Below are 17274 nucleotides of genomic sequence, written 5' to 3' on the forward strand. Positions count from 1 at the left end.
CAGAACCCCCCCTATCCCCGTCAGGGTCGCTCGACTTCGGCACGATGGCAGGGCGGGGCCGGGAAGTGAAGAATTGAGCCATTAAGAGCGAAAGCGGCGGAGAGCAGCCTGCCTCCGGGCCCCCGTGCAGTTTCACTGCTCTTCAATATATAAAGAGGCGCTGTAATGTATAATTAACAGGCGGAGAATATAAAGGGCATTTTTTATGACAAGTCAAATCAAGTAGCGCCGCTCGTGAGTGACTGGAGACGGGATTTTGATGAATAATGAAGGCCAAGGACCTGGTTTTGATGCAGAGCGTGATTAGGGCCCTGAACTTTGAAGGGCCCGGCCCTTTTATTCCATTTCGATACGCAAATGTTCATTTATTCAGGCGCCCGTCTTGCCGCGCGCAGCTTTTGTCAACAAGCTTCTGTCCTTCCGCCGCTCGCATGATGCAACTCCAGAGCCCCGCTTCGCGTCACCGGGCCCCGTCGCCGGGGCTAAATTTAGTCCCGTTTTTTTGCTCGGCTCGACTTCCACGTCACGCGTGGAATGTGCCATCCCATAATCTCGCAAGCTGTTTCCAGATCCGGATGGCTTTCTGCTCTTTGTTTTAATGACGTAACGAGGGGACGCGGGACGTCTCTCCCTCGGCCCCGGCGCCGTGAGCGATTACGACCGGGTTCTGCCGGTAAAGCGCCTCATCAACACGAGCACACACAGCTCCTCGGGGAAATAAGTCACTTTCGGCTCGGCCGCCTTTTATTGTGACGCCCTCTCATGTGCAGAGAGGCCGGGGTGGAGAGGAGGCGGGGCTAGATCCACTTCCTGCTCACCAACATGAATAAGCGCTGCGGGGGGAGACATGCAGACACACACACACTCACACTTACACATGCAGACACACACACTCACACTTACACATGCAGACACACATACTCACACTTACACATGCAGACACACACACACATACACACACAGATACACACACACATACAGACACACACACACTCACACTTACACACGCAGACACACACACACACACACACACATACATACACACACACACACACATACAGAAACACATACACATACATACAAACACACACACACACACACACTCACACTTACACATGCAGACACACACACACACATATACACACACACACATACATACACAGATACACACACATACAGACACACACACTCACACTTACACATGCAGACACACACACATACATACACACACATATACACACACAGATACACACACACACATACAGACACACACACTCACACTTACACACGCAGACACACACACACACACATACATACACACACACACACATACAGAAACACACAGACATACATACACACGCACACCCACACACACTCACACTTACACATGCAGACACACATACACACACATACACACACACACACACATACATACACAGATACACACACACATACAGACACACACACTCACACTTACACATGCAGACACACACACACACACACACACACTCACACTTACACATGCAGACACACACACACACATACACACACATATACACACACACACATACAGACACACACACTCACACATACACACACATATACACACACAGACATACATACACAGATACACACACACACATACAGACACACACACTCACACATCGTTTTTTTTTCCCTGTTTTCACCTCGATTTTTCCCCTTAATCCGTCGTTGCTAAAATGTCATCCTGCTCCTCGAGCCCCACGGGCCCGGAGTGAAAGGGGGGGATTGATCCGCGCGGGTTCGTTTGTTTGTCTCGCTGGTCAGCGGTTTCTGGCCGACACCCGCCGCTTTCCCGCGTTTCGAGGTGTACACGGCGCAGCCCTTGCGTGGGATTCGTGTTTAGGAACCTGGAAACACTGATTGTTCTTCACTGGAAACCAAAATGAAGGTGTTCTTTGGAATAAAGCACCGGCATTGTCTTCCGTGCTCACGCAGAAGTTTGAGAACGTAATTAAGGTTTTTTTTTTGGCAGATGAGCTCCGTGAAGCTGCTCCGCTCGCGCCTCAACGGCATCCTGTTCAAGCTGACGTTCGAGGAGCAGGTGAACAACATCCGGCCCGACATCATGAACGTCACGCTGGCCTGCGAGGAGATGAAGAAGAGCGAGAAGTTCAGCAGGCTGCTGGAGCTGGTTCTGCTGGTGGGGAACTTCATGAACGCCGGCTCCAGGAACGCCCAGACCTTCGGCTTCAACGTCAGCTTCCTCTGCAAGGTAGTGGGAACGTTCGTGGAACGACATATTACAAATATGTCAGAATCACAATACAAACATTTTATTTATCACGTACGCAGTCACACACGGTATGATATGCAGTGAAATGCTTGTGCAGCTGCTATTGATCTCAATATTACAAATATTGCAAGTATTCAAGTATTACAAATATGCAAATATAAACAAATATTACAAAATTATGCTTTTAAACATAAATTATATGTAAAGAGTAGGGTGAAGATTTGCAAATGTGTAAACTGAACACAACGTAAACGAGGTCGGAGCAGTCAAGACAGCAGCCGACCTCACCGGCGCCATCTTGGATAGTACAGGGTGGGCCATTTATATGGATAAAAATGGGAATAAAATGGAAATGGTTGGTGATATTAACGTCCTGTTTGTGGCACATTAGTAAGTGTGAGGGGGCAAACTTTTCAAGATGGGTGGTGACCATAGTGGCCATTTTGAAGTCGGCCATCTTGGATCCAACTTTTGTTTTTTTCAATAGGAAGAGGGTCATGTGACACATCAAATTTATTGGTAATTTCACAAGAAAAACAATGGTGTTCAATGGCTTTAACATAACTTTATTCTTTCATGAGTTATTTACAAGTTTCTGACCACTTATAAAATGTGTTCAATGTCACCAACCATTCCCATTTTATTAATGTGTATCCATATACTTTGTACCCTGTGCTTTAAGTAGGAAGGAAGTGTAATAATTATGGTTGCTTAGGAACAAATAGTCAGGAGCAGCTCCAGAAAGTGTGACTGCGATGATACAGGGTCACAGGGGTCATTGGATTTTATGAATGTGGAGTTTCAGAAGCAGTAAACACTTCAGTAAACAGCGCCGGTTGCTTCCGCTCTCTGAGCCGGACACCTGGTTCCTCTTGAATCGTTTGGCTGCAGGACCACCATCGCTCCCCCTGCCAGCTCATTAGGGAGGGGAGTGAGTTGTGCGCACGGCCTCGTGGTCGCGGCGCCTCATTGGCCGAGTGAAACAGGTGTCTGAGCTACAGGGAGCGGGCGTGTGGCTCTCGCGGCCCTACGATGATGATAAACGTCTGGCGGCCTATCTGTCTATCCCTCTGTCCGGTGAAATTTTTCATTATCGAACATTACTGTATAAAATAACTACATTATTGATCATATGTCGGGCACTAATGGGTCTATTACTCTAAAAGTCTGCATAACTTTTGGTGCATTCTCATTTGCAATCGGTTCCCAAATAATTGTGATTAATTTCCCCATAAAGCACTGCTGCAGGGTGAGTTGAACTGCAAAAATTACTGAGTGTCTACAGAGGCTATAAAACGACAAAAATAACCCTGAGTGAAGAACTTCGAATTTATCGTTAAATGAATCAGTTCAGTATCCAATTAATGAGGATAATTACGGTGGATTCATATTATAAATAACATACCAACTCACTGAAATGTTCTCTGTCAGATGTTACCGGAACATTATTGATGTCTGTACAAAGGTTCTGAATGAAACATAAATCAAACCCTCAGCAAACGTTCCCACTAGGCTCACTACCCAGCATGCACTGCATGGTGAATCAATGGACCTTTTTTTTTTTTTTTGCTTAACACCAACACAAAGGTAAATGACTGCCCATCGCAATCCTAATTAAGCTAATAATTGTCATTAGCATAACATAGCATAGCAGAGCGACATATGATGACTGGTTCACTCTTTTAATTAAGAATCCATCTATCCAGGTAGGGCTAGACCAGGATTAGGCAATACACTTTTATGTAAAACACCAACACTAAGGTACATGAAGGCATAACTGCCCATCGCAATCCTAATTATGCTAATAATTGTCATTAGCATAACATAGCATAGCAGAGCAACTCTGTTGACTCGTTCACTCTTTTAATTTAGAATCCATCTATCCAGGTAGGGCTGGACCAGGTATGCTCCTGAGAATCTAGTCTCTGCACTATGAGTAAAAGCGTCCAGCAAGTTGTCTGTTAGCGTTAGCACTAGCGCTGAGTGGATGCACGTCGCCATTCAGTTTGTCACTTTGCGCCGCCGGTGAGGATGCGGCTGCCACGGCTCGGGGCAAGGTCGGGCCAGCGTTTTTTGACCAGCTGGTGGCAGTTTTGTATCGAATGGGACAGGGCAGAGGTTCCCGTGGCACCAAGTGCTCTCCGGTCATGTGATGTCAGGCTGGATTTCCATTTGCACTGGCTGTCGTGTCTTTTCACATCTCGCAGGAAAGGTGGCAGGTGGAGGTGGGTGTGTGAGCGGCACACGCTGCGGCTGGGTAATTCAGCGGATTAAAACAGCGGCTAGAGAAAACCTGACTCCAGTCAAACATGGTGACAAGCTGGCCAATCAGGTCAACATGTGGCCCACCAATAAATAAATGGAATAAATAGAAATGTGGACGGATGGTTGATGTGGAGGTATTGTGATATCTCAGCACCACATTGACATTCATCCAGGATGATTGAATCAGGCCGAAGTGGCCTTCAAGGAGATGCGGACAGGGAGAAGGAGAACTGCCCCCAGGGGGCTGATTGGGCTCTTATTGACAGAAATGGCCACGTTCTCACCAAGGTCAATCAACTGAATGGAGTCCAAAGGGGCAGGGTTGAGCAACCTAATGAGCTGATTAGGCAGGAGAGACCCCACCCCGGGCCCCACAGCATCCAATCAGGAGACTCACACCACTTTTTACAGCTTCCGAGTCCAGTATTTTCGCCGTGCTCACATTTATTTTAATATACCATAATTTAGGGGGCAAAAATAAAAATCCAATCTTCCTGAATCACATGCTCCCTCTAGTGGTGCTTTCTGATTTGGTCGTGAATACCAATAATCCCTTGCAAAAAAGTATGCACGTTATTCACAGTTATTTCAAATCAAAACAACCACCACAAATACATAAAAGGACATGATAAAACAGCACCTTGTCATGTTTGCTGCTTAGTCCTTGCACATATGGATGTTTTGGACAATGAGGCAAGGCATTCGCTTATCCATCTGTGTGTGCAGATTTAATAAACAGAGAGGGGGCTTCACCTTGCATTGATCACAACACAGCCTGAGTGGGCTTTATCCGCATCTGCTGTGAGTGAAGGTCTGTTTTTTTTATCCACCACCAGTCCGCGGCACTCATCTCCAGCCATCATCTCCCAGACACACAAAGGCCATCCAGCCTCTTTTAAGCTTCACTTCACTTTAATCTTACTGAGAGACGAAAAAATAAATAAATAAAACCCTCCTCCTGCCCCCCGCCCGACTCTCTCTCTCTCTCCCTCTCTCTCTCTCGCTTGCTTTTTAAAGCCCTCTGCTCTGGATTCTTGCCTTCTTGTCATAAACTTCTCAAAAAAAGAAAAAAAAGAAACTTGTGTAGAGGTGGTTTGACATCTTTCAGGAAAAGGTAGACTCTGAGGAATGCACACAAAGATTACAGCGACTTCAAATAAAAGCAAAAAAAAAAAAAGCACGGGGGGAGGGGGGGAGGAAGAAAAAGCACGAACGGAAAAAAAAAATAAAGAATCAACCCGCGGCCGCGGCCATTTTCAAAGCTATGATAAAAACGGGCTTTAAATTAGACATTACGTTCATTAAAACCGGATTGTCTTGGGATCCTCTGGGAGCTGAGCGCATCCAGGCGGGCGCATACGTGGTCTACAGCTCCTTATCCGGAAAACGTGTTGATCCCCTCCCAGGTCGCAGGCCGCTCGTTTATCATGAGAGGAGTTCGGAGCCTTTGGATGCCATCACGGCTTCTTTTTTGGGTCACATGACCCTGGACTTTTTTAGCAAGGCGTGTTTACGGCCCAGGCTGCGAAGGCAATGCCGCCGAGGGCTGCTTCTCTCCCACCGCCGCCAGCTGTTTGTCTCAGATACTGTTGTGTTCGTGCCGTTGTTGTGGTCAAGCTGAACTCCCCCGCCTTGCTCTCTGGCCCCGAGCTGCCCGCTGCCAGAGGAGTAGCCCCGGGCTCTTCGGTTCGCACTTGTCATTCTTGCAACAAAAAAAAAAAGAGAAAAAAGTACAAAACGCGCCCGCTCTCCTCGCAGCAGACCCCGGGATCCCTGCTCCGGCTGCCGATGGCGTCCGCGCCCTGCGGTTGGGGTGACCAGTGCGGCGCGGAACCGGATAACCGGTTTTATCATAATGACGCTGCTGGTTACTGTGGACGAGTTCGGCCTCGTCCGCATGGACGTCCAAAACGACGTTTTTACCAATTACGGCTGTAGCTGCGTTCGGTTGGTGTTTCACCGCCGTTCAACATTCGTTGGAATTTGGGTAGAAATTGACGGCAAGAAAGCACGCAGCGTGTTCAGCCGACCGAATGCTGGTGCTTCAGGCCGCGCCTACCTGACGCCACGAAAGCCAGGAAAATCAAAACGGCGGGTTCAGACGGATCTAACTCTCATGTCACCGCCATGTCAAAATTCAAAACTAACCACTGTCACTTTTTACTTTCCTGCCATCAGGCAAGAGACTCGGGACAGTCCACACACGCACAACACTGATCCAGGAACAGTTTCTACCCCAGTAGCCATCAGGCTATTCAACACACAGTGACTGTGGTTCTATCGATTTACGCTTTACGATATGTAACTTACTTAACATTGTGCACCGACACTTTAAATTATGCACATTCGCTTTATGCAGCTTTATTTTATTGCTGCTGCACCACTTTGTCGTCTATGTCTTCTGTGTATCGTGTCCTTTTCAAGTAAGAATTTCACTTTGCTCTGTACGCTGTACTTTGTACATATGACAACAAACCTCAACCTCGTATTTAAAAAGCATGATGTAAAGTAATGCATGGACAATCGTAATCGTGAAGGTCCACGCCTCTACCCCGCAGTCCCTGGCATGCCGCGACCGCAGCTTCCGGAACGTTCTTTAATTGAGCGATCAGAGAGACAGTCCTTCCTTTCTTCGGCGGGAGACTGCTTTACTCCCTGCGCTGCGCACGTCTTGTGTTGGTTAATTGTTCTGTTATATTTCTGTGTTTCAGCTTGAGAGCAGCTCATTATGCAGGATCCCTCGCCTCGCTCGTCCTTGAATACAAAGCGCACGGACGGGACGGGGATGTTCACGAAATCCGACTAGGCCGGCGTGCCTCTTCCTTAGCCCCCCCCCCGCCTCATCGTCCCATTTCAAAGCAGTTTCAGGAGTGGCTAATAGATTAAAATCCCCTCAGATGTACAGATATATTAGCACGGTGGAGCAGTGGAGCTCTGGGTACCCTCACAACGTGGCCCATGGTTCCACACTTTTTTTTTTTACAACGTTGAAACGACGCAGAAACAACGTTGTGTCAGATGTGGAGGCGACAATGTCTAGACGATGATTTGAGGTTTTCTTGGTGGAAGGGTGGTAAATTGAAGTCTCTTCGCCGGAAAATTAGTGGAACATCGTAACTTTCGTCTGATCAGATGATGCAATTTGTGTAAGGAGATTACCGCCGGGGCGGACGTGGCCGGTGTGAAATGTGCAGCGGTAATTGGCGGCCGCCTCTGAGAGTCGGAGAGGGGCGCGGGATCGGCAGGCAAAGTCACAAAGGCCACCAGAGGAGAGCCGTGTCTGGAATACTGACAGGAAGACAGCCGGCGCAGACGCTGCCGGAGCAGCGGGCCGGAACGTTCATTTATTTATTTGCTCTGCGCTCATTTGTTCATTTATTTACTTCCACTCCAGCTCGAGCGATGCCTGACCACCCGACAGGGCTGGACTGTGTCAATCGGCCTTCATGTACACGTTTGGTCATTATTCTTTGATATCGGCATGGGATTTTTGTACCTTTTTTTTTAGTTTAATTAATAACCACAAAAAATCTAAATCAGCTCTTTTCAAATAGAAGTAGACAAGCTGGGTGGAGGTACCTACTTGGTTCATTTAAAACAAAGACGGGTCTATATTTTATATCGCCTCTATATAATCCTTTATATGATCCTCCAAAGCTGTTTTACTCTAGTAAACAGAAGGTACAGTACAGGCCAAAAGTTTGGAGACACCTTCTCATTCAACGTGTTTTCTTTATCTTCATGACCATTTACGTTGGTAGATTCTCACTGAAGGCATCAAAACTGTGAATGAACACGTGTGGAGTTATGTGGAGTTATGTGAAATAAGTGAAAACATGTTTTATATTCTAGTTTCTTTGCTCTGATTACTGCTTTGCACACTCTTGGCATTCTCTCGATGAGCTTCAAGAGGTCGTCACCTGAAATGCTTCTCCAACAGTCTTGAAGGAGTTCCCAGAGGTGTTTAGCACTTGTTGGTCCAGCTCACCCCAAACCATCTGGATTGGGTTCAGGTCCGGTGACTGTGGAGGTCAGGTCTCCACTTTTTGTTAAGTACAGAACTCAACATGTGTTCATTCATAGCTTTGATGCCTTCAGTGAGAATCTACCAACGTAAATGGTCATGAAGATAAAGAAAACACTTAAGGCCTGTACTGTATGTGTAAATGTCATGTACTTTATGAGAATGAGCCCATGTGCCTGCAAGGTCTCGAGTTCCTGTGTGTGATTAGCGCTGACAGATGGGTGCAGATGTGTCGGCGGCGTTGTTTGCCGAGCCCCGTATACGTTTACTCGTACAAAGCTGCTGCTGTTTGAGATGCGTTCTCTTGACTTCAATCTGTTGCTGCTGAATTATGCAACGCTGAGCAGCCAGCTCCTGTTACGCTGCATGAAAGATGCACTTCGATTTCTTGATTAGCGAAGTCTGGACTCCGGCCCCGCCCCGGTGTGAAATCCACGCTTACCCCTGCCGATGAAACGAACGCTGCAGCGGGGCCTTTTGTTTGTGCGCCGGCGCGACAATCCGGGCTGCCGCAATAAACAAATTAAAATTTGAAATGCATGAAATTAAATTGTGATTACCAAATGTGTGCAGATGATTGATCCCGGCCTTATGGAAGCGCGGGCCCGCGTGTCTGTGCGACAGGGGTGCATGATGGGAACGAGGCGGCCTGCGCTAATTAGCCACGCCGGCGTGCGGCGGGGAATAAATATGCCGGCAGTTTTCCCGCGCGCCGGAGCGAGACGGTGACAGGCCGACTCGGAACCCCCCCGGGTGGCACCTCCGTCGTGTCCCGGGGCGGGGTCGAGGCACCCCGCGGCACCGTCTTAATCCATCCACGCACGGCTGCAGACCGACGGGCCCCGGCACGCCGGTTTGATGGATTCATTAAAGATGCGCACCTCGCTGGTTAACGCTTTACAGAATTATTATTTTTTTAATTCAACTGAATGCTCACCGCACGAAAAATGTGCGTGTTTTTGTAAATCCCGGTAAGATGATATTGTTGTGTTGTAGATCTCTGAACACTCAGAGAAAGATCAGCTTTACCTCCATTCCCGCTTCGTGTGGCTGTTTCGAAGTGGCGGAAAGAAGACACCCCCGCTTGGATTCTATTGGTCGGCCACAAAAATACGTCATGGTTGCCACGCCACGCAGCGTAAAACTCTGACACGGAACGGCACTGTATTCTGTAGAACAGGCCGCCACAGTCACTACCTGCACTACTTTTTAACCAGATTCACCAACGGAAAATCACCAAGCAACATCATCATGATAATCGATTATGCTCTGCACTGCATCGATGCAATATCGCGATGCATCGATTATACGATTAATTTCAACACCCCTACTTCGTACGGTGCCGGCCGCCCCGCTTCGGCCTCCTCTCTTTCTCCCACAACAATTTGCGGTTAACTCGCCGGTAATTTTACGGACCAGGGAGAAATGACTCCGTCTCTGGTAACACAAGTGGCGCCATTGTGTGCGATACAGGGAGGCGGCCGCACCGCCGCCTTTCTGATGGATTCATTCTCATTTACGGTCCACTTCTTCCACTTCAGGACCACGCAGCATCCGAGAATAATAACGGAGCTGCTCCAGTGTTCCTGCCGCTCCGCCGCCGGCCAGTCCGCGGATATTAATGCGCTCTAATGGCCCGTTCTATAAATAACCATTATTGCTCCTGGATTAATTTCTTTGGAGAGGTTGATGATAATCTGGGAAATGGTTTAATTGGTCCTCCGATGCGCGCGCAACAACACGAACGTAATGAAGTCCGCAACGAGGAGCCAGCGAACTCTCCCCTCGGCCTCGTGTAGCCGCGCCGAAATGGGGTTTAACAGAATTAAAGGTAAAGGCACTGGATCTGGTGGCCACCAAAAGTCCCCCCTTCTTCATAACTTCCTGAGACAGTTTCCACCTGCTGAAAGTGTGAGTGACTGGAGGAAAATGCTGAGACGCCCGTCAAGTGGCTTTCAGGGCCAGTTGAGATTAGAATTGCAGCATTTCTCCAGAACACTCCACATCTCCAGTGTTCATTCTTTAAGTGAATAAACACACATGTTTTAATTTAACTATACTCGGATGCCAAGCTGTACTAAAGATCAAGTATCGATACTATCGGTGGGGACGGTACTTCACACAAGCAGCTAAACACGTGAACGAAGGAAAAAGTGAGCTTCCAACGTTCATCCATCCATGATACTATAAAAGTAAGCTCTTCAAGACTTATTAGCAATTAGCCAATAGCGACGTTTAATTATCGTTACGGTTGTGGCTATAGCTACTAATTGAAAACCTGTTATCATCGCTGAATGTCTGTAGTGTTAAACGTGTTAATCCAACAGGCTAAGAGAAGAATGGCTGCTAGTTACTAGTTATACCAGCTAGTTATACATGTTGGAGGGGAAGAACTAACTAGCCACCCAGGCCTTTTCTGATGCTGACAAAGTAAATGTTTAATGATGTTTTTTTTAAAAGGGGTGGAGCCTGTGGGAGTGATTGACAGCTGTCCTCATTCTGGATTATTTAAACCCCTCCCTTCAATACCATGCTGACGTCCTCGCGCCTCTCTTCATTAAATAAAGGGGACGCCATCGGGATCTGAATGGCCCACTGTTTGGCACGATTAGCCGGCCTCGTGCCGATGGCTGCGCCGGAGCGCTCATGACTACTTTCGCATTAACCGCCGGGCGCCGTTTTTCGTCCAGATAAAGGAGCAGCCTGCAGCTGATACCGAGCTGTGGATCATTTGTGCGGAAGTTTCTGGGAAACAGTCGCGTCTCTTTACCTGACGGGGAACAACAAAGAGCCGCCGGATTTCTCTCTCTGTCGAGCTTTGAGCACCGGCATTGATTTAAGACAACCAGCTGTTCCGATGAAAGGGTCACTCCGGAAGAAAATCATCCAATATTTATGATTTGATTATCGCTTTTATTTCCCCAGCCCGGCGTCGTGAGCCACCGGTGGGCCTTTGTCATATCCGAGATTGCAGCTGAGACACATCCGTGCATCTGCCGTTCGTTTATAGGCAATTCGTCCCCGAGAGATTGCGGCCGATTTATATAATGGATGCTGGAACACAGTGTCATTTCAAATGAAAACACTCCACGGGAAATCCAATAATCATTTGCAGATTATTTTGCCTGAGCATTAGAATTGCTCCGGCGCGGACGGGCGGAGTCGGGAAGGTGCGGCAGCACCTTCCTGATAAATAGATAAATGCCGCAGAACAGGCTGTAAAGGCGCGGCTGAATTATGCGCTCTTAATGGATTAATCAATCGGCGCTATTCTGCCTCGGCCGCGCGGCCATTCATCCTGCCGGTAAACAATTGCCGTGTAATCTCGGCCGGGCCTCTCCGCCGCCGCCTTTTCTAAAGACACAAAGAGGCGCGCCGTTTAAGAGCCCCGCCCATCCCAGGGACCTGTTTGAACGGGTAATTGTGTGTCGCCGTGTGCTTAGATTAATATATAGCCTTTGTTTGCATATCTGGGTGATAGATGATCCTCCCACGGCGCGAATCATCTCCACCGCGAGCGGCCTGGCACTTGATGCATGCGTGATGAAGAGGACGCTTCGGATGGCTCACGTTCCTCTAGTCCGGGGCCTTTTTCTTTCTTTCTTTCTTTCTTTCTTTCTTTCTTTCTTTCTTTCTTTCTTTTTCTTTATTTCGTTTTTGGTTGGGGATACTGCTCCTTAATAAACTTTTGCCCTCCGTTACGTTTGCTTCTTGGCGGCTTGCATGGCGAGGATGAGGAGGAATCTGGTGCTGTTTGTGTTTCTGTCACCATAATTGCAAAATTGTCCAAAGTGAAGTGATTGTCACTTGTGATACACTGCAGCACAGCACACGGTGACACGGTGAAACGCATCCTCTGTATTTAACCATCACCCTGAGTGGGCAGTGGGCAGCCATGACAGGCGTCGGGGAGCAGTGTGTGGGGACGGTGCTTTGCTCAGTGGCACCTTGGCGGATCGGGATTCGAACCGGCAACCTTCTGATTATGGGGCCGCTCCCTTAACCACTAGGCCACCACTGCCCCCTTACACAAGCAGAAGGCACACACACACACACACACACACACACACACACACACACACACACACACACACACACACACACACACACACACACACACACACACACACACACACACACACACAGTAGCTGTTAACGAACAAAAATTTCAATGTTTACATGTTTTTAATGGGGGGGGCGAGGAGTGACACATTCCAATGGGCCACCCATTTACAAATGAATGGGAGCCAACTGTCGGTGATTGAGTCCTTAGTTTCAAATCAATGGGGCCATTTTTTAGGGCTGAGGGGGTCAGAGGACTTGGGAGTTCTAGTGTTAACTGGCCCTCATCATTTCCAGTCATAAAATAGAAATGTGCCTGTAGATGGACTGGCCATAATATTAAAACCACGGAGAAGTGGACATGTGTACATATTATGGATGAAAGGAAGTGTCGCTTCTTGAAGACGATGTGATGCTAGACGAGCGCCGGTGGTGGTGACCGACCGCATTCTCATCGCTTTGTATTGCTGCATGCAGTTAGTACCACGATGCATTATGGGAAGAAGACAAGCCGGCGGAGGCAGTGTGATGCTCTGGGCGATGACCGGCTGGGAAACCTTGGGTCCTGCATTCATGTGGATGCTACTTTGACACGTACCACCTACACGTTCCTGACAAAGAGTTCAAGGTGTTGACTTGTCCTCCAGACTCTTCAGATCTCGATCCAATCGAGCATCAGTGGGATGTTCTGGAAAAACAAGTCCTTTCCATGGAGACCCCACCTCACAACTTACTGGACTTAAAGGATCTTCTGCTGGCAGCAGAACTTCAGAGGTGCAGCTCAACAGGGAGCTGGTTTGGTGGTGCGAGGGGTATCTTCTTTTTTTTCTGTGTTAATGCACTTAAACTAATTGTACTTTTTTTCAATTGCACAAATATCACATATAGTGTATTTACAGTGTTAACTGGAGAGAATTTTCTGGAATTTTTATTCATTAATGTTTTCGGGCATTCCTCACCCATCCTGTAGAAGAAGAAAGCATTTTTTTCTATGATAAAGTTATTTTTGAGGGATATATCTAATCAATGTTTGTGCAAGATTGAATACATGGTGCCAGCGCTTTATGTGTTTAGTGTATTTAATTGCATGGGCGCAGCTGCTGACCTTTGTGGGAAATGCACAGAAATGGCTTCATTTCACCAACAAAAGACAGACGATGGTGCATCCTGGTGCATTACAATGCGGTGCAGGAGTCGCCAGCATCTGTGCTTACGCCCGTTGCTTTAAATGCATTCGGCGCTTTAACAAATTCGCGATGAGGAGGCGACGCCGCACATTTGTTTTCGGGGGAAAGTCTGCCACCCGTTCGCCAAGTTCGGCGCCGGTTAATATCACATCTGCCGCGGCGTCCGCGCCTCCACGCAGCCGTCCTGCGGCCCAGACTCCACGGCAAACCATCTGTCCGAGTCCGAGAGGGTGAGCGGGTCGCCTGGCCTCGGTACCCCACTTAATACAGCCCCGCAGACGCTGGCCCGATTGATCAGGTCCCTCCGAGTGTCTCCGTCCACTGCTCCTCGACGTCTTGCGCGCTGCTAATCGGCCGGAGTTCCTCTGTCGCCCACGAAACGAGGTCATTTCACCGGTCCGAATGCCAAAAAAACCCGAAAAGACGGACAAAACGGCACAATCGAGCGAAAGAGCTTCTTTTTTTAAAACAATTGTATTAAATATGGGATTCAACACTGCGCGCTATTATTGCATCATAATATATACATGAGGAAAACACTACATTGCAATGCAAACATTAAAATGCACACGCGAAAGCGTTGCCACGATTAAGGTACGGATGGGTGACATTACGCATTCGAGGCACATAAACAGCGGTGCATAAAACATCACATCGTGAGCAGGTGATTCTTTTTTCACTTTTTCCTCGTGTAGTCGTATTAAAAGGCGAGGCGAGTTCTCGCACGTCTCCACGTTCCATCCCTTCGCCGCCCTCTTTAATGGCCGTCTAATTAAGTGCATTAACGTGGCGACGAGGTAAATAAATATCCAGTTTCTATTTTTACTGCCACACCTATTCGTCACAAACAGCTTGAAGTGCAACGTTGACACGTAAATGCACGACGGTGTGGCGAGCAGATGTTTCACTTTCTCCCATTTATTTTAATACTCGCACGACGCGCGGGGTCAGATGCGTCTACACTTCACTGTGTAGAGGAGGCCGAAGAAAGAGAGCGACTCCCTCAGCGGCGACATGTTTCACTTGAAAATGTAAAGACCCCGGCGTGATTGATTTACGAGGCGAGGCGGCGCGGCGCGGCCCTCACCTGCCTCAGCGACTTGTCCGTGGAGAAAAAAGAAGGGATGCACTGGAGGGGGCGTCAGGCGAGAAGCGCGTATGGGTGAATGCATCAGTGGTCCAATTTAGTTTTGGAGTGAAAAAACCTCGCGCTGGGGGTCCTTATGATCATAATCATATTCAAAACTGATGGATTTGCTGCAGATTTGGTGTATTTGTATACAGTACAGGCCAAAGGTTTGGAGACACCTTCTCATTCAACGTGTTTTCTTTCTTTTCATGACCATTTACGTTGGTAGATTCTCACTGAAGGCATCAAAACTATGAATGAACACATGTGGAGTTCTGTACTTAACAAAAAAAGGTGAAATAAGTGAAAACATGTTTTATATTCTAGTTTCTTTGCTCTGATTACTGCTTTGCACACTCTTGGCATTCTCTCGATGAGCTTCAAGAGGTCGTCACGTGAAATGCTTCTCCAACAGTCTTGAAGGAGTTCCCAGAGGTGTTTAGCACTTGTTGGTCCAGCTCACCCCAAACCATCTGGATTGGGTTCAGGTCCGGTGACTGTGGAGGTCAGGTCTCCACTTTTTGTTAAGTACAGAACTCCACATGTGTTCATTCATAGTTTTGATGCCTTCAGTGAGAATCTACCAACGTAAATGGTCATGAAGATAAAGAAAACACGTTGAATGAGAAGGTGTCCAAACTTTTGGCCTGTACTGTATGTTACTGTGCTAGTTTACTAGTTTTGACAGTTATTTTATTTATTGAGGACAGACTATATTATTGTAGGTCTGGATATGGTCGATTCTGTTCTTCCATATGGAAATCCAGATTTTTTTCCAGTCGTTGTCCAGATCTGTGTCTGCCAGGTATTCTTGTTGTATTAATCCCACTCGTCCCTTTTTTTCCCCCGAACAGCTCCGCGATACGAAATCGGCGGACCAGAATACCACGCTGCTCCACTTCCTGGCGGAGAAAAGTGAGGAGAAGCACCCTGAGATCCTCAAGTTCCCAGATGAGCTGGAACACGTGGAAAGCGCGAGTAAAGGTAATTCGGCCTTCTTCTCCCTCCCCGTAGTCACCACAAGCCGTTGTTGTTTTGCTTTTTTTAAACCAGGAACCACAAGCTTTTTTAATAAAGGCGGATTTTTATTATTTTTTCGTCTGAGCACCGACCACAAAATGTTCATTAAGGCTGCAGGAACGAGCAGCTTTACCGAACACTGGTGTTTACCCCCCCTGCTCCTGCTGTAACTCTACGGCGGGCTGTTGTAATCCCTTGATAAAGTTGCATGCTGTTGCACTGCAGCCTTCCTGGCTGCACGCTGAATTCCCGAATTATTATGTGCCTGGCGCTGCCTTCGTTTTTTCACCTCTGGCAGGCCTGTCTCCGGTTTAATCGAACAGAAATTCCCCTTAAACGGCGTAAGCTCAGCTAAATCAGGCCTTAATTGGACTATTGGATCCTTCTTTGCGCTGGCATTATCACCGCGATCTGAAGCGATGAGACCGGCCACCGTGGGGACGGGTCCCGTGACCTTGAGATGTTTACCCGGGGTTTTTACCGGATGCCGTTCGTCGGTGCTCAGGGGCATTTTACTGCTTGATTTAGATGAGCGTTCTACACAGGCGCCCGTGAGACTGAACTCCACCAGGTTGGGAGACTCCGATTGGTCGAGATAAAAACTTCTTTAATAGGCAGAGAGGCTTTCTTTAATCCATGCGTTGGGTATAAATTCCGCCCGTCCGGCCCCGGCAGGGCAGGCCGATGCTCCGCGGTGAAATTGATGCGTGATTCAGGGCTTGATGGGAGAACGGTAAGGGCGCACAGGGGAGTCGTACGCATTTAGCTCCAGCAGCCGATCACTGGTTCCTGTGTGACGCATCTTGCGTTGCCTTCGTGGAGCTGCAGGTCTTCTACCGGCCTTTTCACCTTCAAATTCAATTTCATTTAATAATAATAACAATCGCGGACACATTACGAGGGACGAGTCCGGAATGTGGATTCATCTGCATTACACCAGCTGAGTGAAGGAGGTATCCAGTTTCTTTCTCCGTTCCTCAGACCACTGTCAGTCCGCCTGTCAATAAACTCAATCCGTCCTAATTCCATTCAGAAGGATTTGGTCGGGGCCCTCGAGGGTTATTTACTTTGTTAGTCACCTAATTGGTTACCTAATGTAATTTAACTAATTATGTGCTTGGCTGAAGAAGCCAATCACAGCTGAAGTGGACCAGCGGCGTTTGAACGGAGGCGCGTGGATCGGGCGCGCGGCGCGGACGCCCAATGCCATGAACTCGAGTCATTTCAGGGCCAATCAATTCTGCCAACATGGCCGTAACGTAATTAAGTGTGACAGATAAGCAGTCGGTTGATTCAATTAATTATTGCA

At 47.9% G+C, this 17274-nt stretch overlaps 1 protein-coding gene across 5 annotated transcripts in view; it reads left to right on the plus strand.

Moving 5' to 3' along the window:
• Positions 1–17274, plus strand: part of diaph2 (diaphanous-related formin 2) — a 324298-nt gene that overhangs the window by 196288 nt on the left and 110736 nt on the right. For all 5 annotated transcript variants that reach the window (XM_028959481.1, XM_028959484.1, XM_028959485.1 and 2 more), the window contains 2 exons: positions 2018–2257; positions 15800–15929. In XM_028959481.1, the coding sequence (XP_028815314.1) occupies positions 2018–2257; positions 15800–15929 (370 nt within the window). The remainder of the gene's footprint in view (positions 1–2017; positions 2258–15799; positions 15930–17274) is intronic.

This window comes from Denticeps clupeoides, chromosome 18 (assembly GCF_900700375.1).
Source record: "Denticeps clupeoides chromosome 18, fDenClu1.1, whole genome shotgun sequence".
Taxonomy (NCBI): Eukaryota; Metazoa; Chordata; class Actinopteri; order Clupeiformes; family Denticipitidae; genus Denticeps; species Denticeps clupeoides.